Here is a 24,000-nt window from a genome sequence, read left to right on the forward strand (position 1 = left end):
TTCATGCCCCATATGTGATATTTCTTTGATGATTATGGACTTTGTGGTCACGTGAAACGACAGTCGCTTTGTACAATTTTATAGATTACAAGTAGTATACATATACCTCGTTTACACGAGCATGCATAGCAAGCAAGCCCGTTCCAGCCCAGCATTTCAGCCTGCGTTTACATGACACACTCTGTAGAAGTGAGCCAATGCTTCTAGTGATCGTGTCATTAACGTGCTATAGTTACTCAAGGTTGACATAGCTCACGTTAGCATGCGTTTGCAATGGACAGAAGCCAAGCTGCTCGCATTTTTCTCTATGGTGTTACAACAGTCGTATTGAGAAATGTGTAGGACATATACGAGACATCGTATTATTCATACGAGACATGGGTCTATTGCCAGGCGACTGTTGCACCAACAGAGTTCAGAAATTTGTTTCTTGCACATTTTGGAGCGTGTTCACACCGACATCTGGACTAACTATGATTAGGCCAACATTAGCGCAAGCGCGTTCACACCGCTAACTAAGATTAGTAAGTCACTTGGGCACGGACCAGTTTGAACGAGGAGCGTTAGTGCACTAACGCCAAACTAATCATGATTAGGCTCGTTGTGAACATGCTCTTGGTCGCTCCCCAATGGGGTAAGACACAGAGTCTCTTTCTCACTCCACGCCATTTGTACCAAATGAGCATGCACGGTTCATTTTCCAGCACACTGCATTTACACGATGTACTTGATCCGAGCTGGCACAGATCGGCCTGTGTTTACACGTACAGTAGAAACGGAGCCAGCAAACGGGGTATTAGAAGAAACATACGTCTAAATGTATAATGCTTTGCGACAATCCTATTGTGGTTTTCAGAAGGATATTAGCTGTTCAATTACTAGTACTACAAGCACATCATTTTCTTGTTTATCTGTAGGAAGCCGAGATCATGGACTTTTTTCTTGGCAGCGCAATGAAAGATGAAGTATTGAAAATCATGCCAGTTCAGAAGCAAACACGTGCTGGTCAACGAACTCGGTTTAAAGCATTTGTAGCTATTGGTGACCACAGTGGCCATCTTGGTTTGGGTGTGAAATGCTCTAAGGAAGTAGCAACTGCCATCCGAGGAGCCATAGTTCTTGCCAAGCTGTCAGTCATTCCTGTACGCATGGGCTACTGGGGCAACAAGATCGGAAAGCCTCACACTGTTCCATGCAAAGTGACTGGCAAATGCGGATCTGTACGAGTGAGGTTGATCCCAGCGCCACGCGGCACGGGCATTGTCTCTGCACCTGTCCCAAAGAAGTTGCTTCAGATGGCCGGAATAGATGACTGCTACACATCAGCACGGGGCAGTACACGAACTCTGGGAAACTTTGGTAAATACTGTCGTTCACAGTTTGTTATTCAATTGGTATCTTTGTGTGTTGTTTGCAGCTAAAGCAACTTACACTGCCATCTCGAAGACGTACTCCTACCTCACTCCAGATCTGTGGAAGGATACACAGTTTACCAAGGGTCCCTACCAGGAGTTCACCGACCACCTGGCGAAGAACCCTCCCAAGGGTGCTCCAGCTACTGATGTCAGGATGGACGCATATAGTTCATCCTGAATACAGAACTACAAGTGCTAGGATTAGCCAGTCGTTGTCCTAGTCTTAAAGTGGTAATAGATCAAACAAGCAAACGGATGCTCTGAGTTTGGTGTAGATTTGTTTCGTCGCGTTTGGGGTACTTGTCCCTTCTATCCTTTGGCAGTGTCTTCCGCTTGTTTAGATAGGTGTATGAGTGTTGTAGTGTGCACAACAGATGTCAGTCCATGCAGTTGCAGAGCAACTAATATCAGTAACAAATGATATATGCCCTTTATTAAATTTACAGTATTCAGTTAAAGTTCTATCGGTTTAGTTTGTGCGAGTTACAAAATGATACTACAGTCATCTGTTTGCCTATGTGAAATGGTCTTCTACAAAAACCAGCTTTTTGGTGCTTTCATTGCCATCTATTGTGTCATCTTCTGGTATTGAATGGCCAGTTGGTTCTACATCGTGACTTGCTGCTCTGAAGTTTGACATCTGTAGCAGTCGGTGTCTTCCTTCTGCAGATAATTTTCTGTGACTATGTCGCAGCTTGGGTATTGGACTATGATGTACAAAGTCATACTCTTGCGAATCAGTTCGATACATACGCTGTTCATTGCCATCATCAGAGTCAGAGCCATAACTGACAGTTGACCCTTGTGAAGTCCATGACAAGAATCGCTGGACATGAGGTGGTGGACCTTTTGTACAGTAACCCTCAGCTGCGTCATTGTCTGACTTGACAGCAAAATTTCTTGTCAGCTGTTTTCCACTCAACTTGCTTCTTGGTGGTTCAACGTCAACTGATAATGTTGATCTAAAGACTGCTTCAACCGATGTGGGTGTTCTTCCAACATTGGTCACCGAATTTCTCCTGTGCAGCAAGTCAGAGATATCAGGAGTGCACGTTCCATTGTTAACAGGAGTATCAATATGAAAAGATGGCGACCGATGCAGTTGATGACCAAAACGACGTTTGCCTGCTGCCAGACAAAGTGGAGAATTTAAGACTGCTTGAGGTACATGATGGTGTCTGGTAAAGTCACTGTATCGACAGCAGCAAAACATTGCTCGAGGTGGATCAAAATCATCAGATAAGCTGTTTGCTGATGTCACAAATTGTGGTGATGAGTTGACAAGAGCCTTTATGGCAGGGTTTTGCATGCAGCATTGAGAGCCACACTTCTGCAATGCGTCACTAAACTTATCATATGTTATAGAGCTGTGTGTGGCTTTTCCTACTTGTTTCTGACTTATAGCAAGAAAGGCCAAAGCCTCAACAAATGCATCACCAGTGTATCCATTGTGAGCCGCAGTCTTGACAGCTTCATCTAAACACTTGATAGCTAACTCAAAATCTCCTATATTGTACTTCAACTTCCCTAGTATGAAAGCAGTGAAGAAATGCAGCATACTATATCTGTTCAGTTGCTTTGTTTGGTCGAATGACGTCTCTATTGTATGTATTGCTTCAGTATACTGGTTGTTGAGCAATTGGGTTACCCCTTTCTCATACAAAATGGGAGCCAACAACAAGTCACATGCCCGCAACTGTGATAGTATTTTAATTGCTTTGTCCATACACTTAAGTGCCATTTGCTGATTTCCTCTACTGCTTTCTGTTTCTCCCATCTGCTTCAATATAACCACCTTGTAGGGATGAATGCCACGTTGAAGGCCTCCCAAAAGCCCATCTTTGTCATGTCCTCCCAGTTGCAGTGAACACATGTGAGTGGCCTTCCGGTAATACTCCATCGCTTTGTCCATGTGACCAAGATCAGCATATGATCGACCTAAGACTGTTAGAACTCCTACAGCCTGGTAGCCTTGGCAACAGATTGATTCATAAAGCTTCCAGGACTTGCTTAAAAAGAAAACCGCTTCAACTGGTTTGTTCTGAGCAAGCAAAGCGTCACCCATTATTGCATTATAACATGCTACAAGCATAGAGATCTCCTTTTCCTCAATATTGTGATATGGCAATAGTTCCTTCACGCCTGCTATGATAGATAACGCTCTATCTACATTGGATTGCTCAATCAGCTTCTTGGCAGTCTCTAGCAACAGTCGTGCTCTCACAGTCTGACAGCAATCGAAGTTGCTATATGACTGCAACAAGTTCAGGAGCATCGAGCCAGACAATCTGGTCTCCAGTAGTGGTAGAGCATCTACTACAATCGGTATCAACTGATCTGAAATGCAGCTAGGGTGGAAGCCATCTTTGAAGCTGATAGCAACCTCAAAGTTGTGCCACTCAGAGTCAAGCATCTCTAACGCAGTTGACGGATCTTTCCAAAATAGCTCCACTGCTTCCTTCAATTTCTTTATGTAGTAGTTAGTGAACAAAGCACTGGCTTCAGAAATATCGCTGTGGTGTTGTTCTCTAACAAGTTCGTAGATATATTCCCGAACAACAGAGTGCATGAAGTACTGACCACCATTCCCATTATTTTCTATCAGGCATCTCTCTACAAGAGGATGTATCACATCTCTTTGGACTACAATGCTACTCAATTGTAGAACAGCTGAAGCAGCAGCACAATTGAATGACCCCACAAAGACAGTTAAACAAGCTAAATGGCTCCTCAGTGTGTCTGACTGAAGATGATAGAAAGCTGCAGAGAAACAGTTGTAGTGCTCAAATGGCAACCTACTAGACACTTGTCGCAGTTTATAAACTCCTTCAGTTGACAGAAAATTGACCACAGATTTGGGTGAGAGATTTCTTGTACAAATAATGCTTGAAACAAAGTTGAGAGCAATGGGAAAGCCACCGCACTGTTCTGCCAACTTCTTGAGCCACTTTTGAAGCAACTTTTCTTGCACATTCGCATCAATGCAGCATTTGGTAAGATATTCAGCCGCATCGTCGATGCTGAGCGGAGGAACCTGGAAATATTTAAATGAAATATCAAAAGGCACAACTCGGTGAGAGGACGTAAACAATGCTTTGAGATCACAATTATGTTGTGACATGGAATCCAAGAGATTGTGCAGGGAGCTGGCATGATGATGGACTAATGACGTTGGAGCCTGTAACCAGTTACTTTCCAGAAGACCATCACAACCATCAAGAACGACCAGAAGAGGACTCCTTTTTGCTAACTTTTTCAAGGCATTAGCTAGACCCAAAAGTTTACTTCCAACATTTCTATCATCCAATAATCCTTCTTGTAGTAGTTTCTCTGCAGCTATGGCAGAGGACTTCACATCCCTTAAATCAGCATAAACAATTCTCCATTGAAGACTTTGGAGCTCCCTTGCAACTGCGATAGCAACCATACTCTTCCCAACCCCTGGTGTCCCTCCCAGTTCACAAATAGTACATCCTAAACTACTAACAATGTAATCAACAACCTCGTTGACTAAAGTGTTTCTTCCTGTAAAGTGTGGTACCAGTTGTCGAAGATTTCCAACACTATACTGTTTCTCAAATTGTGGAATACGACCATTACCCATGGTACCATTTTCTTTAACAGGTGCAATAGATAGAGGCATAGATCTCTTCGCAATGTACAGTGGTTTTGAGCAAACTTCCTTGAGATAAAAACAAAGCTCATTAATGCTTTCCGCTGTGCCCATTGCAGTGCGTGGCTGCACATCAGCAAGAAGAGGAAATGCACTGCAAAATGTGTCTCGATCAATGTTGACAAGTATGGGGTAGATGAGCTGTGTGGTGCCTTCTCGTTGATTGTGTAAGAGTGCCTTACATTCTATCAGACATCTCCTCTCATCAATGAGAGACTTTGATACAACTAGTAAAACTCGCCTGCATTTCAACAATGCAGTCTGAAGAGTGTTAGTAATGGATTCTCCCCACGCCACACTCTCTAGGTCATAAAAAGCATGCACACCAAGTTTGCTCAGTTGGTGATAGACAGGTTCCACAAATGATGTGCGAATGTTCTCGCCATAGTAGCAAATGTACACATCATATTCTTGCTCACCAAGACCAGTGTCATTGATGATATCTAAACGACAGAACAAAGAAAAATTTTAATTTTGGCCTATTGTACAAGAACTTAACGCATGCGCACGACTGACCAAGATTGCCTTATAAATCTTGTAGCTAGTGCATTACCCGGCCCAGTAGTAGGGAATCGAGCATAGATATTAGTAATTGTACTACTATATTACTGTTCACTTGTTGAGGGCAAGAGAGCGTCTGGTGTTGTCGTTCCTTTGTCCTGCCTCCGCATTCTACGCAACAACCATGGCCAGATCTTAGGTAATTAGACAGATCACCTTCCAAACAATTGTACTGTACCTATGCTGACCACCTAGCAAGGTCAAACAGATTGCACACCATCACTATTTACAGAATCAAGCTGTGACGTTAGCGTCCTAATTAAACTAGGCATGCGAATCCAGGCACATGCACCACAAACAAACGACAACACCAGACGCTCTTTTGTACAAAGGTGAAAAGTGCGGCTCCTCTAACTTTACATCTCAGATATCCTGGCACTGAAATCAGCATTTCATGACAATTCTAGTACCACCACGTCTAGACTACGTCTACAGTAGGATACTTTTACTCCCTCGCCTTAGGTAGCCGTCTCTAGACTAGCCTAGCCCGTCACATCTGCAGCACATGCTTACTGCTTTCTAGGGAAAACAAAAGAAGCTAGACACATACGAAGCTCTTACGTCTGTCAGTGGTGCACGAACAGGAACACATTTTTTGACAATCAAGATGTAGTTCCTGGAAGCACTCGGCACTTACCCGTATATCCCTTGCAGGGCGGGGCACTATGTGACGTCATGCACTGTGACGTCGTGGTGACTGCACTTTCGATGTTTGCCATTTGTTAGCGGCGTGAGCTATCGAGAAAGCAATGTTTCTCTTCGAACTTGCACTTGAGGGTATAGCGGTGCATTGAATCAGTTAAGGCCTCATTAGGATCCGGCATTTGTGCGTTTGGCGTGTTTTGCGATGATCATGATGATCAACCTTTCTTCTGACCTCTGTCGTGATTCTACCGTGTGCTTTGGGCGATGAGCTAACATTTAGACTTGATAGAATTGAAACGTGGGAACAAATTGTAACGCAATAATTAACTACGTTTAACTTAATTAACTTAATTAACTAAAAGATTGAACCTGCGCAGTACTGGACTTAGACGTTGTGCGGTATGTGTTAGTTAATGTTCTGTGTGGTGCGCACTTATCAGATGGTTTGGTTTGTACCTCCTAATACTATATTCCTACTGAGTGGGTCATTTCTAGTCATTTTGGGGACGAAGAAGTAGATTTACACAACATTTCTAAAGCATCAGACTTCGATGATACCAACTCTTCAGCTACAGCAGTCACTACGGTATTAGACAGCACGAGTCTGTACAGCCGATAAAGCTGGAAACTCCTCCAAATATTTCTTGCTCTTTGATCCCCAATTGCCTAGTATGGGTAAGTCAGATCGCTGCATAAATGCAGTGGCCCTATTGTGGGCGCTGATCAGCTCTTCTCTTCTCACAGGATCAGGCAGTGACCCCACCAGCTCAGGAAATATTTTCTCGAATCTCTTCTTTCCAGCAAGAGAAATGCATGAACTATAATATTCATCAGATGATAATAAACCATTCCGAAATTGAGCAGACAGCATCCGGAAATGAGAGAATTTGGCACTGTCGTTGTCTAATATCTCTTGTATGGACATTGTCAGAGCCTCATTTCTGTCTGCTGCCTCTTTAGCTGCGGTTGAAACATTTGTTGCAGATTGACTCAGTCCTGGGGGTAGGCTCTTGGATGAAGCTGATAATCCAGGTGGTGGGCGAGATTGCTTCTTAGCTGTCTTACTAAACCTACCATAATCCACACATTGACTGTCTCTCTTTGAAGCAAGGGCTGGAAAGTCTTGAAGTGATCTGGATTTCCACTGCTCTGGAATAGCACTTGACTGGTTTGTTGTAGCACCAAGAAGTGGAAAATCTTCTTCTGCTAGAGGACTCGGAGTATCATTTTTAACAGATGCAGGAAGACTCAGTTCACCACCAAAACCTGGAGGAGGATTCAATTTTGGCTGGAATTTGTCCTGTTCCAGAGTCTGCTTGTTCACTTTACTCTTTCGAGTTTCTTGCTTTTCTTTTGCTTTTCTCTGAGGTTTGGCAGCTTCACGTTCCTTTGCTCTAGCAGACAGCTCACTTGCTCTAGATCTCTGCTCATTCTCCCGAGCAACAGGCAATTGACTGATAGGGGCTTGTCTATGCTGTGCTAGTTGACGATGACCAGAAGCTGCAGCACTACTAGACTGATGACTATGATTTACATCCTCGTAGTCTTCAACTGTTATGACTGACTGCCTACCACTGATGTAAGTCACCTCAATTGGCAGAACTCTTGCAGACTTTCCTTTCTTGTGAAATTTCACATCATGTGCTTGTAAATCAAGTTCACTCCTAAACACATTAGTGAACTTTTCTCCTGCACAGTTTCCTTGCTCACACACAAAATGCTCTTCTTTGCAATGCTGCATTAGATCACTATAGTTCACATAGTAGTCTTGTCTACCATCCTTATCACACAAATGACAAAAGAAATGATTGCGTCGAAGATGAACAAGCAGCTCGTCATTGTCAAAATAACGTTCATCACAAAACTGACAGATAGGGTGTCCACGATGTGATGTGTCATCTGTATCACCTACGCGTCTGTGTTTGACCAGATCTGGCCGACTGTACATTTTTTTCTCACTAGAGAAAAGAGTCAAGTGCCCAACACACAGATCACAATAGAATCGTTCATGTGCCTTCCGTGCATGGGTTCGAAGCAGTTCAAACTGTGTGAATGTGCGCTGACAAATGGGGCAGTTGTGATTGAGCAAAGAGCGAGAAGTGTGCCGAATCTCATCACTAACACAGTAAGCATCCAGCTTTTTGTCATACTCACGATCATGTAAACAGAATGAAGAGAATGGTTTCAATTTGTCAGTCAACACAACCTAGCAATAAGAACCAGGTAAACCCAACAAATACATATTAAAAAATCAATCAGAGACACATTGCATCTCTGCTTTCAGTCAGCAGTGAATGCACAAATACATTAATTGCTACATATATGACGTTACAGAAACAATAATGTCACAGCAAACAACTCCTAGACGTGAGTGCTTGTGTGCGCGCATGCGCATGCCTGTGCAACTCAAAATCTGTAGACAGTCTTTGTAATGCTCAGAAGCTACAAAAAAACCTACAACAGTCTATTAACAACTGATGCCTAGCAGCTAAGTCAACGCTCGTCACTCGTTACCAACATGTACTCATCACAAAACATCCACTCAGACTCAACAACCGGAAGTCAAACTATCTCGCACAACTAGCCACAATGACTATCAAACCAAATGCTTTCACAAAAAGACACAAAAAGGATACACAACTAAAGAAGAGGGATTCCGAGAAGAGTGATATTTCCAGCCTACGTCTAGACCACGAGGTGTACATGTGTATGTCCTCACCTTTGGTAACGGATTCCGACACACGGGACACTGGTCATCATCACACAATACTCGTAGTCTTACGAAGCATTTGTGACAAAGTGGATGCTCACACTCGCCAACTGCGTAGACGTCGATGTCATTGAAACAAAGAACGCACGCGTTCAGAGAGTCCCCACCGGGACTTCTTGGTGAGCTGGGAACGTTGATCGGAGACATCTTCACAAAGCGCTTGAAGCTTTTGTTGCGATCGAGTTTGATTGGCCTGTCTTTCGACTGGCGGTCGACTTTCGCTGCCATCCTTTTATCTGGTGGCAGTAAGTTGGGTAACATACGGGACACCTCAACTGTTGCTATTTTAAATTCATTGCGTAACGAAAGGAAAGTGACGTGTCAGCAGGTGATACTATATGTGTGTGTGTGTGTGTGTGTGTGTGTGTGTGTGTGTGTGTGTGTGTGTGTGTCCGTTGCATACTTCACATTAACAAATTACACAGCCACTACCATTTAATTAATTAAAAGCTTTCAAGTCAAACAGAACTAAGTGTCAATGAAGCACCCCTTGAAAGATACTTTTAATTAATTAGACACTTTCCTTGCTACCTCATTAGCCTTGTACCTTGACTCTTGTAGACTAGCTTTTTCATGTAATTGATATTTACAACAAAACAAGAAATATGTGTTTGTTTGAGTCAAATATTTGATCGCTATCAGTCTCATTCGTCATCAATAATAAAGTCTTAAATAGTTACTAATCGTTTTTATGTTTGTGATGCTGTCGTTTCCTTCAACAGCTGCTCAATCTATAAATAGCTAGATATGTAACATGACTGTGAATCACTCCAATGTGCACTCCAACACCCACCTGTTGCCTGTACATTGATTTGACATCCTGGAGATCAAGACGCAGCTCATCAGCTTCTTCAGCCTTTTCACCATACATCTGCAGTAACGCAGCATACCGTTGTTCCACCTCCTAAACAGCAGAACATTACTTGTATTGTCACAAGGTAAACAAAGCTCTAATCATCAACATACTTGATTTTGAGATCGAAGTTCAGACAGCTTGGTAACTTGCAATGCCAATTCATTGCTTCTTGTTGACAGAGATACGACTTCCTCACCAAGGGCGTCTCTTGCTTTCTCCATACTTATAAGCTCACTCTAGAGAGCAACATGTTTGTGCTTACACCACCACTGCTTCACTTCATGACCAATGGTATGCACCTGTAGTGTATGAACTTCTCCCTCCCGTTGCTTCAGTTGTGATTGAAGAGCCTCCAGTACTGGCTGTAGAGTTGTTCTACTTCCTCCACTTTTCTCTGGGCGAGATTTGAGACTCACACTGCCATGTGGAGAATGAACATGGAGTGAATGCTCTAGGATTTCGTCCTACAAGCAAAATACAAGAGGAAGTGTAAAGAAACTGATCTTGAACAGTACATAAAGTCCAACTGACTTGGCTGGGTAAGTAGATAGTCGGTACTAATGACATAGGAGAAGAAGGCCCACTGCTCACTATACTTGAAAGACTTTGCTGTCTGGACAGCTGTGCATCCTGATGCATAAACCAGTTGAGCAACTAAGATGTATATAAACAGACATAAAAAGTCATGCAACAAGATGAGACTAACCCGCTGTTTCATTGCTGTTATAGCCTTCTGCGATTCCACCTCAGCTCTTGCACGTTCCTGTTCAAATTGTTGCTCTAGAACAATCTGACACAACCAAACATGGCAGGAGCCTAAACACTCTCTGATCACATACCACAAACCTTTTCTCTTTTCGATTCTTCAATCACCCTTGCATGTTCAGACTGCAAAACTGTGTATTTTGCTCGATCAGCGGCTAGACTCTCTTCCAAGCTATCACATCTGGCTTGCAGCAGTTCAACTTCTGCAGCCAACCGAGACTTCTCTTGTCGATGTGATGAAGTTTGTGTGTCAAGCGTCTGAACTCGTGACTGAATCTCAGCAACATGTTCCACAGCAAGCCGTTCCCTTTCAGTTGCTGTAGCCAGCAATGACTGTGTCTCAGCTGTAAGCAAACAATATCACATCCAATCACAACTAGCCTCGTGCCAGACCCTCTCGCACCGTCGTGCCAGGTTCCCATATAACACGACAACGCCACCGGGAACGACGGGACGAGAGGGTCTGGTACGAGGCTAATCACAACTACACAGCAGATGACTTTTCGTTACATAATCTCTCAGTAAGGTTTCTTTCAACTCTTTCCCAAGCAGCTGACTGTGATCGATGAGTATGTTGCAAATTTTCAATCTGCCGCAACAACGGCTTGGTAGCTAAATAAGTGACAACAAGTATCAGCACATAGACAAATCACTCATAAATAAACCAACAGCACATTATATCTTCCTGTCAATGAGTATTATAATAATCATAACATGGCAAAAGAAATATATCATTCATTTTCATTCATTAGATGGCCCTGAACAGCTGGCCAATATTTGCACTAACGAGAAATACTCGTGAACATTTGTGAACCCTCACATCCCATTCAAACATTTTCCAAATAGAACACAAAATGATACCCTCATTTCTCCCATACTCTGAGCATTGTTTTGACTCGATCTATTGCACTCTCATTGTTACATTTGTTGTTTATTATACCCTAACTGTATCTATGCATATATTTACTGTTTGTCATCAAATAAACAAACAAACATTCTGATGTCCATATGCCAGCTTGCAGACAATGGATGGAGAGATGGAAACATCACATAATAAGCCAAAGAGGCACCACTGTAGTCTGAAACAGGAGTGTCTTAGCAAGCAACTGTTGATTCTTATCACATTGGTGCTACGCCTATGTGCCACCTCAAAAATATCACCAGACCTGTTGGACATTGTTATACAGTCAGACCTCATTATCCCAACCACCTTCGTCCCTGCTGGTTTCTGTAGGACTGATGTGACTGTCAGATTATTGGTAACAAAAATGCACAGCGACCCATGTAAATTAGTTTCACATGTACCTTGGTCAGCAAGTGAGAGTGTCCGATTATCAGGTGTGAGAATAACAAGGTCTGACTGTAAAACAGACCTGATAATCATCTCATCATAGTTGCATGGCACATTAGCTTTCAATGGTACATCACTACTGGAAAGTCTGGACATCTACATATCACAATCATTTGTTATTATGCCTGATATCACATACTCTGACATCTGACAGCAACTGTATCTTGCTGATCACGTCAAGTCCTGCCACAAGTAGATCTACTATTGACATGCTGGCTATAATAGCAATTCATACTGTTTCCATAACAAACAATAAATTAACATAGCGGTTCCCATAATCTAATCTACGGTAGGATTGAAATGTTTCGTAGTATTTTTAGTTTTGCGATTTGCAATTTTATGAAGAAATTGCAAAATTAATATTTGCAAACATATACTACTGTACTTATGGTGAGCATTCTCATTCATTAGAAATCGCAAAATTAAAATCACATAATAACTGCAGGTGAGAAATTGCAAACGTTTACCTTCACAAAACATACCAATCTACAGTATGACTTTGACCAGTGTAGGTTAACAGTTATCTGTGAAATGTACTCGCTGTGTACACTCACCTAACGACACAGATTGAGACAGTTCTTCATTCCTCGATTCGGCTTCTTGTAGTCTCTAAATGACAGTGCGGTGTACTAAAGTGTCAACCAAATGTAACATTGAAATTTGGAAACCTGTTGGAGGTCAGCAATTTCTTGTCGAAAGTTGTCTTCTCGTCTACCTGCTTGTTGTTCAGCTCTACTCATGTTATGCTGCATGTCTTCAATCTGTGAACTACAAATAAGGAGAGCCATCTGCGTTATGTCACCAGATCAAACTGACTTGCATTGCTAGTGCATCCTGTTGTCGTTGGGCGCTCATCTTTTGTTGCTCAAGAATCTGTTTCAATTCTCCTTTAGCTTGCACCTCAGCACTGACCGCTGCTTGCTAGACGGAAACCACAATTAACTTGAGAAGCCGCCCTTGGTAGCCATCATAGATGTAGTGTTACCTGAGCTGCAGTCTGAGATGCAGCTTGTGACCTACGAAGTTCTGCCACTTCTCTACCAAGAGATAGTCAGTAGCACAATAAACGTAACACATTTAAGTACGCAGTAATGTACATGTACAGCAGACAGAAACAGAAGTCAGAGAGACCTTAGTACAGACAAACATCACCCAAAGGCAATCAACACAAGATTAAGTGTGTGTGCCCGTGCATGTGTGTGCCCGAATGTGTGTGCATGCCTGTAATTTAGGGGCACTGACACACTTGACCAGTAACAATTCTCACCGGTATGTGTTGTCCAGGTTGCCCTCTAGACCACGACATCTTGTTGATGTTGCATCTAATTCCTCCTAAAATTCAGGCTAAACAATTCTATCCACTTGCACAATCAAGTAGCTTCAGTAAAAACCTTGAGATCAGACAGCTCTTTGTTCTGGTGCTCACAAGCGGCATTTAACTTAGAAACGGCATCTACTCATCGAAGTCGACTATTTAGAGTACAGCCAACTGATGGTGTCACATACGTTGTACACACCTTGATATTTATCTTCATTCTCTTCCTTCAACTTTAGTGTCTCTTTTAGATCCTTTACGTTCGCCTCTAGTTCCTGCACTTCAGCTCTATATACCACCCCAAGTTCAGTCAACACAAAATAATACAGCAATATAGATGCCGACTTTAGTGATGCAATTAGCTGTTGATCTTTCTTCGAACTTGCTCGTAATTTCTTGATTGTATTTGAGCTCTGTAACTGCTGTTTAGACAGTCTCTCACCTAACACGAGTCCAGAGGCAGTAATTGTAACATGTCTACTTCACTCTCACATGCTTGAGTTTTACCTTCTTCCATGAGGCCAGCAATCTGTTCATCCTTCTCTTTGACTGCAGCAGTGACAGCAGCTAGATCAGTGTCAATCCTAAATTCAAATGATAACAAAATGACGCAATGTGTCCCAATAAGACACACGCACACATGCACGCACATGTCTGCACACACACACACACACACACACACACACACACACACACACACACACACACACACACACACACACACACACACACACACACACACACACACACACACACACACGAGCACCACACAAGCACGCACACAAACACTTATCTCACTGACTCAGTAACTGACACTGCAACATACCTGTCTTGCTGCTGCTTCTCCCGATCTTGAAGCTCTTGTTTCAGCTTGTCCCTGTCCTAAAAAGTCACAAGATGAAAAACTGCTATCTTTAATGTATTACTTATGCTCACCTTCGAGACAGTCTGGAGTTTCTTCTCTGTGACACTAATACGATCACAAAATTCTTTGCGCATGTTGTCCAAGTCTGTGTTTTCTGCTGCTCGAGACTCCTCCATACTCTCAAGCTGACTACATCACAAAGTCAGTCACTGAAATGTATTAAACAAGCCATTTATAGAGACAGACAGACAGCTTATGATATGCTGAGATGTTTTAGTGTCGATTTATGAAGATATACTACCATTAATAGACAGACAGACAGACAAACAGACAGACAGAGAAAGCAAGCAAAAATGAAAACCTATAATTGAATACAATGCAAAGTTAGATAAAGAGTGCACACAACTGAGTAAGCAAGCAAGCAGACAACAAAAAAGAAGTCAGTCCATCACAGCTACAGCAAAGCTAAACTAACTGTCTTAGACTGCCATTAGTTGCTTGAAGTGCAGCAGTCTCCTGTGTAGCCGTCAGTAACTGTCTCTCTCTCACCTTCACAAGCTCAGATAGCCGTTCTACATCCTACAGATTCACACAGCATAAATAACACAAGTCAATGTTCACACTCTGCTATCGATGAATCCAAGCAGAACAAGTACAAAAAGTCATGTATACTACTCGATGTGCAGACCTCTTGCAGATGCAGTTCACTTCCAACATTGCTAGTCTTGACAGACAATTCATCAACAACTGTGTCAAATGCATTAGCCCCTTCATGTTGCTCTTGCTCATCTCTCACAGACTTGTCGAAGTCAGTCTTTTGTTCAATGGTACAGTCAAGAAGTGAAGGTGGCAGCAATGACAATTCAAACGACTGTTCCAATTTCAATTTATCATCTTGTACTGACGCTGTAGTGTCAACTTGATGCTCTTCTTCAGTTTTCAGTTTGGAAGTTAAGTGACTGGATTTATTACTTGTGACTTCTGGCTGTGACATACATAGAGTTGTGCTGTCTTCATGTGATATAACATCTCCCTTCTGTACGAGTAAGGCAGAACTATCTGCCCTTAAGTTTCCCTCTTCTTTACTATGTGCCTTTGAAATGTCATCTGCAGGTAGACTTTGTGCTACCAGTACAGCAGCAGTATTCATTCCAGTGTGACTGTCAACCAAAGCTGACCCATCAGTCTCCACAGTGCTACTCTCATAAGATTTTTGTCCCTTATTTTTCTCATCTAGCTGCTGAGTTACACTCATAGTCGAAAGTTTACTTGCTTTGTGTGTCTTGACATCACCATGTTGAGTCTGAACTTGCTCTTCAGCAGATAGAGGCTGTCTTCCTTGATTGGTGTCAATTTTCTCATTCTCAGTGACCTTGTCATCATGAGAATCTGCTTGCTTTCTTGCAGACAAAGACAGAATAGCTGCTTCTGGTGAGACTATCTCTTGATTGTCTGATGTTTTTTCAGAATGTTTTGAGGTTGACTTTCTTGATGTCCTTGAAGATTGTGATGCAGACTTTGATGGAGATTTTGATGGAGACTTCAACTGCTGACGTGCTGGTCTGTCTGCTGGCTCTGCTAACGAGCTGCTTGATTCTCCATCAAACAAGACATTCCACGAAAACTCCTCCTCATTCTGAATTGTAGCAGCAGCAGTGGGCTTCTCTGTTTGTTGTTGTTTCCTACTAAAACTCTTTTCAGGGCTAGATTCTGTGCTGTTGGGAAAGGAAGTTGACGTCTGAGCGCTCGACTCTTTCTCTTCGTCTCTTGTATTCTGTTTCAAAATTTTACTAGCAGAAGAAGATGTCTTTCTAGAGTTTGATTTGTCTGTAACAAGTGGATCAAGAAACATTACCATGTATATGGCTAGTGCTGTATAACTACACTGACCGTGACTTCCTTCATTCTTATCTTCTCTAATGTCCAGTACCTTGTCTATTCGTTTCTGCGCTTTACTGAGCGCTGAGAACGCAAAATCAGCCAAACCTGTGCTCCCCAGCCAGCTCATCGAGATCACAGCGAATAATTATAAAAAGATCCGCACAGGCTTACCCGGATGTTTGAATTATCCCGTATGTGACTTGCTTGTTTCCCTAAGTAGGTGGAATTCTCTGTGTTTCTAGTGAAGCGAGATGTCGGCTAATGCCCAAATGTCAGCATTGCTCGACCAGCTGATGGGAGCCCATCGAGACGGTAAGTGAAGTAGGAGATGCACGTGTGCGCCTGTAGTCGGAAATAATACACTCTGTTTCATGTCTACAAGACTTCATCACGCAGCAGTAGGATCTAGAAACTTTTTGTGTTATCTCCTCAGTTTTTATGGGATTAGTGCCGTTTGTGGGTCCCCATTTGAGGACTCGGTTTGGACGCGGATGAGTCAGGAATACGTAGATGTCTGTTTATGCTGGTAATGTAGGTTTAATTTTAAAGAAATCTACGGTGCGAATTGTTTGAATTTTAATTAATCATTCACGAATTTATTCAATTTAATGAAAACTACTGTGGTAATGTGTGACATGGCCTCAACGTTAGCAGGATTATTGTACTGTAAAGTTTACTGCTTGTATACGTTTGTAAGACATGGCTAGGGCAACACATTCTCAAACGGGGATGATTTATCTTCTACACTTGAAAGTTCTTGGGTTTGTCCATCTTTTATTGCTTGAATGAATGGCTTTCAAGGCTGTAAGTTGGAGGTAACAGGAGCATGTTGAAAAATTCTGGGCCATTCACTGTGCTACAAGTTGTTACTACTGTATACGTACATTATTCTTGATGAACACCTTGGTTGAAAGAGGCCTGGTACAGACATAAACTGTTGGCTAGTTGTAGGTAAACGATGTCTAGTTTGTAGTGCACTCACGTTAAAGCTCTCCTACAAGGTCCTATTTTGGGATTATCTTGAAGCTTTTCTTGTCTGTGGTTTATAGATACATTGTGGCTCTAGTTGTAGCAACATTTTTTTGGAATGATACTTTTAGTGAGGGTTGTTTAGAACCTATTGTTGAAAGCTAGCCATAGAATGGAACTAAAATATGTGATGTGAGACCACCTCACAGACCTAGGACCACCAGCATCTTATTTGTATGCGTCCCTCAACTGTGACACATCCCAACACAAGAACAAGATCATTTTAGAAATAAATAACAAATAAGATTGCATGATTGGATGTGAAATTGGAATTGGCTGGGGTTTCTCTGGAGTTTGCGTGATGATGAGGTCGAAATCAAATTGAAAATCAAAATTTGAAGCTCTATTTTGCTGTAAGAATTGACACTTTATACATAATACATGATGGGGATTGTTCTTTCATGTAGTATTGCTTTTGCGTGGTTGGGGCCTCATTTTAGGACACGGGACCCCTTACGCATCGCTTAGACACTGATACTCATCACTACAAAGCCTTTTTTAGAGAATTGTGCATAATTATATTTATGTTAGTCAGTTTGTAAATAGACGTGCATCTTAGTGATTGGGCCACACATCGGGAACTGAGTCGCAGTTTAATTTTTCTGACTTCTGTTCTTCGGCTGTATAGCTCGTTTCTATATCTATCGCGAGGCGCATTAGGCCGGTGAGTAAACACAAACCTACCCGTAATGCTCGCGAGGAGGCGCACACGCCTGGGTGAGTTGCGTGTGATGCCATGTGTTTTTGAGTCTTTGAGTTACTAAACTGCCAGTCAGTGAGAGGAGAACACGGGCGCCTTCCGTGCTAAAAGCCGGCAACTTGCACGTGCGTTGTTGTACCATCAGTTGCATGGTGTTATTCCTAGATGGGAATGCGGTAGACCTGATTTTTTGGCGACGCGTTGTGATGCAGGTGAGCTGACAAAGGCACCTCTCAAGTTCACAGACAGAGACGTTTGCAAGAACTTTCTGTTGGACATGTGTCCCAACGAGTTGTTTGTCAACACGGTAAGAAGTGATGTTTTAAATTTGCTATTATAGGTGAATGAGCAATTGGAATTTATTGTGCCCAACAAGTGGGAGATAAGATGGTTGTGGGTCTGATTACCACAATGGCATGTGGATCTTGTGTAAGTACAGTACTACCCTGTAGAGCTTGTTGAACATAAATAGATGCTTTATCTGGTCATTGGGTGGTGCAAGATACAGACTGCTCATATTGCTATTGGATTAGTGGTGTCTGGCCTCTTCTGACCTTACTTGAAATGTTATCTGTTACTGTATACTTGTAACATGTGTGGCATATAGGAAATGTGAGATAGGTGTACATCAGATGAAAGTTTATGTTGCTAAGAGCCTATCTTCAATGATTGCACTGTATTTACATGCATGTGAGTACAGGAATTGTGTTTGTTATCAGATAATACCATGTCATGGGCACAATGGAGGGTACTATGCCTGTGGACACCATTAGTAGGTTTGAGAGCTAACTGCTGCTAACTGCTGTGATCTGACTCAAGGAAAAACTGTTAATTAAATTGAACCTTCCCTATGATGTCAACTTCATCAGTCCATGTCAAATTTTAGATTCAATGCGCTCTAATCACTCACCGTTTTATTGTTTTGCAGAGAGCTGATATTGGTCCTTGTACCTTGGTACACTCTGTGGCTCTGAAACAAGACTATGAGAAGGCGTCCAAAACGAAAGATTATGGATTTGAGGAAGAAGTGATGGTCAGCCTGCGTACTTTCATCAAGGATTGTGACAGAAAGATCACACAAGCGAAGCGCAGACTGGAGGAGAATCCTGTGGCACCAGAGATACAAGAAAAGGTGACTTGAGAAGGACAGACTTTGTTGTGATATTAAGTGTAAACAGTGGGTGGTTGTTTAGGCTGACAAGATCCATGACATTGGAGAACAGATTGGAGAGAAGTTGGCTAAAGCAGAGAAATTAGGTTTGAACATTGTGCCTAGTTGTAGGTCTAAACAAGCTGCTGTAGAGTAGCTTCAATCAATTGACCATAAACCCTATCTTATACAATGGTCTGTTTTCCACTTGTTTTTTCTACAGCCACATTGTTTAATGTTTAGCTAAGATTGTTCACAAGTTAGCCTTTGTCTCCAGGAGGTAGGGAGATAACAAGTGGTCATCAGTGTATGCTCTGATGGAAGTTAGCATCAGCTGTGAGGTGTGGATTTGATGTGTCTGGATGAGATTTATGTGGGAAAGAAAGCATTTCCAAATATTGTCCTCCTTCAGGGGTAGTGCCTGTCTTAGTTTGAACTGAAGGGTATGGGTAAACAACCAAGAATGTATTTAACTTGTTCCTAAGAAGACAACAACAGTTCATCTGTAGCTGTATTTCTTAGCTTTTCTTCTGTGTCTCAGTGTATACATAGAGGTAGATAACTTGTTTGATTTCAATTATTAATTAATTGTGGTCTTTATCAGGTGAGGAGGGAAACGTTGAAGAGTCCATGCAGCTTATGCAGGAGATTGAAGACTTGAAAATAGCCAAGAAAGATGCAGAAGCAAGATGCATATGCATTTCAGTTGTTCCAGGTATTAGTAAGACATTTTTTTATGTTTTATAGGAGGACTACAAGAGATCTGTGCCACCATCTCAACTACAGCAACAACGTCTTAGAGTTTGTGAAGTTTGTGCTGCTTATCTCAGCTTGCATGACAATGATCGTCGACTTGCTGATCATTTTGGTGGAAAACTCCATCTTGGGTTTGTTCATGTCAGAACACGGCTGAAGGAACTTGAAGATTTAGTTGCCGAGAAACAACAGCAAAAAGACAAGGAAAGGGAACGTGAAAAAGAAAGCAGAAGAGATCGAGATAAAGACCGAGATCATGACAGAGACAGGGACAAGGACAGGGACAGGGACAAAGATAGAGACAGACGCCGAGACCGGGACAAAAATCGAGAAAGAGACAGAGACCGTGATCGAGAAAGGGACAGAGACAGACGCCGGTACAAAGACAGAGACGAATATGATAGAGATAGAGACAGGGACAGGGATCGTCACAGGAGGAGGAGAAGTCGTTCGCGATCCAGAGACAGGCGACGTAGCCACAGGGATGGCCATGAGTGAGTCATACAATTGGTTTTCAGAAAGGCTGTCATAATTTCGGGTGTTCCTTTCAGAGACCGTGTTCATGGGAGAGAAAAGGAAGATGAGAAGGATTTAGAAACGGAAAAGGAAAAGGAAAAGAAGGATAAAGTGGAGACAGACACAACTGTGTATGAACTGTGAAGGGAGGATGTTTTTGTTGATTGTTGACTGTCATGCATTGTGTAAGTTAGCTATTTGTAATCTATGTGCTGCTTGTTAGTGACTGTAGTAGAATGACTCGTAGCATTTCATTCAGTCAAACAGCAAGTAATCTGAACTCTGAACTTGCTTACAATGTACGTAATTGTATGATGTGGGAGAGTCGGTAGATGCCGAGAGTCCGATTTGTTTCCTTGACAGTTGTGTAGTATAGGCAAGATGATTTGTTACAGAATTGCATAGGTAGCACAACATGAGGAGCATTTGAAATTGCATTGACGTTGATTCGTTATACCTATACCTGTCTTACAGAATAGACCTTTAGTGCAACTTGTACAGGGCTGCTTTGACACCTACATTTTCGTAATTACACAGTAGAAGTTTCTTCCTTCACATACTGTATGTAGTAGCTCATATACTACCCATTGTACAAACTATGGCCCATAACAAACTATTACCTTGAAGAGACTTATGTACTATAAAGAATCTCTGATGGAACATACTTTACAAGGTTATTATTTGCTGTAGCTGCTGTCTGCTCTTGTTCCCATATATCCTGCCCATGGCTGGTTGTGTATAGGCAGAAATATTCCGTCGCCGCCATCTGTTGCATTCAAGTGTACAGTCAATACTTCAAAGCTTGTATAAAACTCCATGTGACTATATGATGAATCAACTAAAACATAGCTTGACCAAGATTTTATCATCGCAACTTCAATTAGCCCATCACCATTCAGATCACCGACAGCAAATGTACTTCGAATACTAGGTCGAAATTGATTACAAACGTTCATGAGGTCTGGAGACTCATGACGTTTAGATATTGAGTTTGTGCCTTTCTCGCCACTGAAAGACAGAGCCTCAGCAATTTTGACTGGACTAAGAGCATGATCTGAATTAACAGCAAACAGTTCAGTAGTGAAGATGTTCTCATCAACACCACACTTTGCAGAGTCTTTTACGTCATCATAGTCAGCTGGTTTTGCACTGTGAAGAAGCTTCTTTAAATCTTCCTTATAATTCTTCTCATCTTCGTGGTCGAAATCTTCATTTTCCTTATCAGAATGTCTTTTTTCTTGATTACCAGACTTAACAACTGACACAGTACCCTTTTTGATCCATGGGTCTATGTCATCAGGTTGAGTATCGACTTCGTGCATCACTTCTTCCATTGATACAAACGTGGATTTCTTCAAACTGGCTATTCCACCTGATGCTCCAGGTAGAAAACTAGTCAGCTCAGAACCTGGCCACGAAACTCGACCAGATACCCAGAAAACAAACCATCCACCATGTTCACTGCTTGACTGTGCAAGAGACAATGGAGAGGCCATCATTTGTCGACGAGTTTTCATTGACCACAATATCTGTCCATTTGTACCATCAACTATTATCGAGTTGGTCATTGAGTAATTGTTGGCTGACCAGTCACCAGTGACAACTTGCAGCATTATGTCCGGTATATCATCATCATTAAACATTGCTGGAGCTGGAGAACTGTATAAATCAAAAGCAGTAAGTCCAAGCAAACAGACATTTTGAAAGCGCCAAAACACTTTGCAAAACATGACGTCTTGTTAGCTTACCTGTATGACTGAGTTCCTGGCATGTCTTTCTCCCAAATAATTTCTCGGCTGGCACCATTAATAGCAAACGCATAACCATCAAAAGTATAACCAACAATCTCACTAACCGTGTCTCTATTTAAATCGACCAAAACAGGTGGCACCATCACTCCTCTCTGTATTGAGTTAACCAATTTATGTAGCGGAACACCGTGTGCTGTAAGGTCAGCCTGATGACCACCCCACTCCCAGTTCTGATGATTGGTTGTAGAACAGTTCACCAACGGCAAGTTGGACTTCATATCTGTCATGTAACAGATCAAATCAACAAGACGTATTGCCCATAATGCCCCACCAACAGTTTCACCACCAGATCCAAACAGAACAATCTTTGTCCCATCCGGAAGTTTCAGTATCACCGGTGACATGTATGTCTCATGTCCATCTGGCATGTGGAAACCTCGACCGATTGACTTCCCACTGTTGCCTCGCAACACCAACAGCTGTCCTGCATCTCGATCTTTCTTAAACGGTGAATACTGCTGATTACCACCATTAGCAATCAGCACTTCATCGATTCCATCACCATCTAAGTCTCCAACCAGAGCAGGAGTGAAAACATTCCAAGAAGTATTAATAGCCTGTCTGTCGCCCTCCCACATAATGTGACCATCTCTGGTATCAATAGCATATAGGACTCCCACACGACCAGCAGCTAGGCAGTCCTCCTGTCCATCTCTGTTCACGTCGATTCCACCGCATTTCAATGCAAATACCTCCATGTACGCTGGAGAATACCAAAGAAGCTGACCGGTTCCGCCATCGAAAGCAGCCACACCACCACCACAATAATCAAACACACCAGGATTATGGTTCTTCACACATCGCTTCAGGTTCGACAGCCCAGACTCTAAACTACCCTTTCCTTTCATCAGCTTCAACATAGCAGAATTGGCAGCACCAGACATGTATGAAACAATGACATCCCATGTGCCATCATTATTCACATCAAGTAGTCTGATAGGACCCTCAGTTCCAAGTCCACTCTTTCCAGTCCTCCAATGCAACAAACGAGGCTCCACATAGGGAGGTGATGTCACAGAGACAGCAGCACCTATTGTGGACACATTTATAGTGTCATTCACAGCTGCAGGCAAAGTTGCATGAGAGACAGCAGCAGAAGTTGAAGAGTCATTCAGGTGGCTTGTGGTGTCAGCTTGCGCGGGCGAGGCAGGTGGAGTGTCCTTGCATGGAAGCAGCAGCACAAAACCAATGATGGCAGCAATAGCAAGAGCCAGAGAGCCGCTAAATAGCAAGCAACGAAGACATCGACGTTTCTTTGAATTGACGGAATAAAGGCCTGATAATCTGAAGCGAATCGACTTCGACTCTTTTCCTGTAGTGCTGATCATGAGAGACTTACTATGGGATAACAATTGGTCAGTATCGTCAATGTCTTTCTCATGTCTATCTTCGTCTTCTCTTGCTGCCTCAAATGGCTCAGTCAGCTCAATAACATCGTTGTGCAGTGGTCTGTACTGCTTGCTAGAATCTTGGCCCATGCTTTTCCACTGGAAACTAGGTTTCCCGTATGCTTTGCTGTCACGTGACTTTATGGTGCTTGCCGTACATTCGGCGGCTACATTGTTTTTCTACTACAGCAGTTGCAAGGTAACAAGTTTCAAGTTTTAATTAACGATAACTAGATAATAGTACGTAACAATATTAGTAAACTAGTATACGAAGAGGGTCAGTAATTGTTTCGAATGTGGAGTCAGAAAGTAGCAAATTCTCAGATATAGGTTTTTAGAGAAACTGTGCCATAACACATGCATAAGCTTAAATAACTGTTTTTTATTGTTTTTAGACCCTACCCCAAACGTAATGTCCTAACTATAGGTACAGTACATCTATCGAACCAGACTTTGATGTATCATTCTTGCATTCTATGTCCGAAGCATCATCGACAATTAATTATTGCCGAAGATTTCTTAATGTCTCTGTGAACGAAAAATTAGAAAAAGC

The 24,000-nt window shown here is 42.3% G+C and overlaps 6 protein-coding genes across 10 annotated transcripts in view; 2 read left to right on the forward strand and 4 right to left on the reverse strand.

Annotated features, from left to right (window-relative positions):
* The window catches only part of LOC134184238 (small ribosomal subunit protein uS5), a 3,636-nt gene extending 1,969 nt beyond the window's left edge, over window positions 1-1,667 (forward strand). The window contains exons 4-5 of the mRNA XM_062651874.1: window positions 922-1,359; window positions 1,418-1,667. Of these exons, the coding sequence (XP_062507858.1) occupies window positions 922-1,359; window positions 1,418-1,593 (614 nt within the window). The 3' untranslated portion in view covers window positions 1,594-1,667. The remainder of the gene's footprint in view (window positions 1-921; window positions 1,360-1,417) is intronic.
* A 155-nt stretch (window positions 1,668-1,822) lies between these two features.
* Window positions 1,823-6,261, reverse strand: LOC134184235 (uncharacterized). The gene is made up of 2 exons (XM_062651869.1): window positions 6,211-6,261; window positions 1,823-5,531 (listed from the first exon to the last, which is right to left on the reverse strand). Exons 1-2 carry the CDS (start codon window positions 6,239-6,241, stop codon window positions 1,930-1,932), a joined length of 3,633 nt encoding a protein of 1,210 aa, XP_062507853.1. The 5' UTR covers window positions 6,242-6,261; the 3' UTR covers window positions 1,823-1,929.
* Window positions 6,262-6,792: 531 nt separating this feature from the next.
* On the reverse strand, window positions 6,793-9,308 carry LOC134184237 (E3 ubiquitin-protein ligase ZNF598-like). The gene is made up of 2 exons (XM_062651873.1): window positions 9,014-9,308; window positions 6,793-8,500 (listed from the first exon to the last, which is right to left on the reverse strand). Exons 1-2 carry the CDS (start codon window positions 9,290-9,292, stop codon window positions 6,884-6,886), a joined length of 1,896 nt encoding a protein of 631 aa, XP_062507857.1. The 5' UTR covers window positions 9,293-9,308; the 3' UTR covers window positions 6,793-6,883.
* Window positions 9,309-9,618: 310 nt separating this feature from the next.
* LOC134184236 (TATA element modulatory factor-like) lies at window positions 9,619-16,248 on the reverse strand. Of its 2 annotated transcripts, none has more exons than XM_062651871.1 (22): window positions 16,107-16,248; window positions 14,905-16,043; window positions 14,692-14,795; window positions 14,288-14,405; window positions 14,178-14,233; window positions 13,859-13,935; window positions 13,697-13,793; window positions 13,554-13,639; window positions 13,428-13,489; window positions 13,304-13,368; window positions 13,022-13,073; window positions 12,853-12,957; window positions 12,705-12,797; window positions 12,591-12,645; window positions 11,196-11,297; window positions 10,767-11,029; window positions 10,627-10,710; window positions 10,452-10,550; window positions 10,220-10,384; window positions 10,031-10,156; window positions 9,858-9,968; window positions 9,619-9,795 (listed from the first exon to the last, which is right to left on the reverse strand). In XM_062651871.1, exons 1-22 carry the CDS (start codon window positions 16,222-16,224, stop codon window positions 9,754-9,756), a joined length of 3,219 nt encoding a protein of 1,072 aa, XP_062507855.1. In that variant the 5' UTR covers window positions 16,225-16,248; the 3' UTR covers window positions 9,619-9,753. The 2 variants fall into 2 exon arrangements, with proteins under 2 accessions (XP_062507855.1, XP_062507854.1); XM_062651870.1 differs by having other exon boundaries at window positions 10,452-10,574.
* A 42-nt stretch (window positions 16,249-16,290) lies between these two features.
* On the forward strand, window positions 16,291-20,579 carry LOC134185098 (putative RNA-binding protein Luc7-like 1). 4 transcript variants are annotated; one of them, XM_062652889.1, is made up of 7 exons: window positions 16,291-16,409; window positions 18,039-18,133; window positions 18,755-18,958; window positions 19,020-19,083; window positions 19,581-19,660; window positions 19,724-20,226; window positions 20,284-20,579. In XM_062652889.1, exons 1-7 carry the CDS (start codon window positions 16,349-16,351, stop codon window positions 20,390-20,392), a joined length of 1,116 nt encoding a protein of 371 aa, XP_062508873.1. In that variant the 5' UTR covers window positions 16,291-16,348; the 3' UTR covers window positions 20,393-20,579. The 4 variants fall into 4 exon arrangements, with proteins under 4 accessions (XP_062508873.1, XP_062508876.1, XP_062508877.1 ...); XM_062652892.1 differs by having other exon boundaries at window positions 16,297-16,409; window positions 17,755-18,133; XM_062652893.1 differs by lacking the exon at window positions 16,291-16,409 and adding an exon at window positions 16,563-17,951.
* A 94-nt stretch (window positions 20,580-20,673) lies between these two features.
* Window positions 20,674-23,538, reverse strand: LOC134185097 (uncharacterized). Its single transcript, XM_062652888.1, has 2 exons — window positions 21,997-23,538; window positions 20,674-21,907 (listed from the first exon to the last, which is right to left on the reverse strand). The coding sequence occupies exons 1-2, from the start codon at window positions 23,535-23,537 to the stop codon at window positions 20,926-20,928; spliced, it is 2,523 nt and encodes an 840-aa protein (XP_062508872.1). The 5' UTR covers window position 23,538; the 3' UTR covers window positions 20,674-20,925.
* Window positions 23,539-24,000: the final 462 nt, after the last annotated feature.

Source organism: Corticium candelabrum, chromosome 9, assembly GCF_963422355.1.
Source record: "Corticium candelabrum chromosome 9, ooCorCand1.1, whole genome shotgun sequence".
NCBI classification, from domain to species: Eukaryota; Metazoa; Porifera; class Homoscleromorpha; order Homosclerophorida; family Plakinidae; genus Corticium; species Corticium candelabrum.

Bases quoted from the DNA above. Each gene is read 5' to 3' on its own strand.
- LOC134184235 (XM_062651869.1), bottom strand. From the start codon at position 6,241: ATGTGTTCCTGTTCGTGCACCACTGACAGAC. The intron at 5,532-6,210 runs GTAAGAGCTTCG...TCTGTCGTTTAG, and splicing joins TTCGTGCACCACTGACAGAC to ATATCATCAATGACACTGGT.
- LOC134184237 (XM_062651873.1), bottom strand. From the start codon at position 9,292: ATGGCAGCGAAAGTCGACCGCCAGTCGAAAGACAGGCCAATCAAACTC. The intron at 8,501-9,013 runs GTGAGGACATAC...TCTTATTGCTAG, and splicing joins GTCGGAATCCGTTACCAAAG to GTTGTGTTGACTGACAAATT.
- LOC134184236 (XM_062651870.1), bottom strand. From the start codon at position 16,224: ATGAGCTGGCTGGGGAGCACAGGTTTGGCTGATTTTGCGTTCTCAGCG. The intron at 14,234-14,287 runs GTGAGCATAAGT...GTGACTTTTTAG, and splicing joins AACTCCAGACTGTCTCGAAG to GACAGGGACAAGCTGAAACA. The intron at 11,030-11,195 runs GTAACGAAAAGT...GTTTGCTTACAG, and splicing joins AAACCTTACTGAGAGATTAT to CTGAGACACAGTCATTGCTG.
- LOC134185098 (XM_062652889.1), top strand. From the start codon at position 16,349: ATGTCGGCTAATGCCCAAATGTCAGCATTGCTCGACCAGCTGATGGGA. The intron at 16,410-18,038 runs GTAAGTGAAGTA...GTTGTGATGCAG, and splicing joins GATGGGAGCCCATCGAGACG to GTGAGCTGACAAAGGCACCT. The intron at 18,134-18,754 runs GTAAGAAGTGAT...ATTGTTTTGCAG, and splicing joins ACGAGTTGTTTGTCAACACG to AGAGCTGATATTGGTCCTTG.
- LOC134185097 (XM_062652888.1), bottom strand. From the start codon at position 23,537: ATGGGCCAAGATTCTAGCAAGCAGTACAGACCACTGCACAACGATGTT. The intron at 21,908-21,996 runs GTAAGCTAACAA...TGATTTATACAG, and splicing joins CCAGGAACTCAGTCATACAG to TTCTCCAGCTCCAGCAATGT.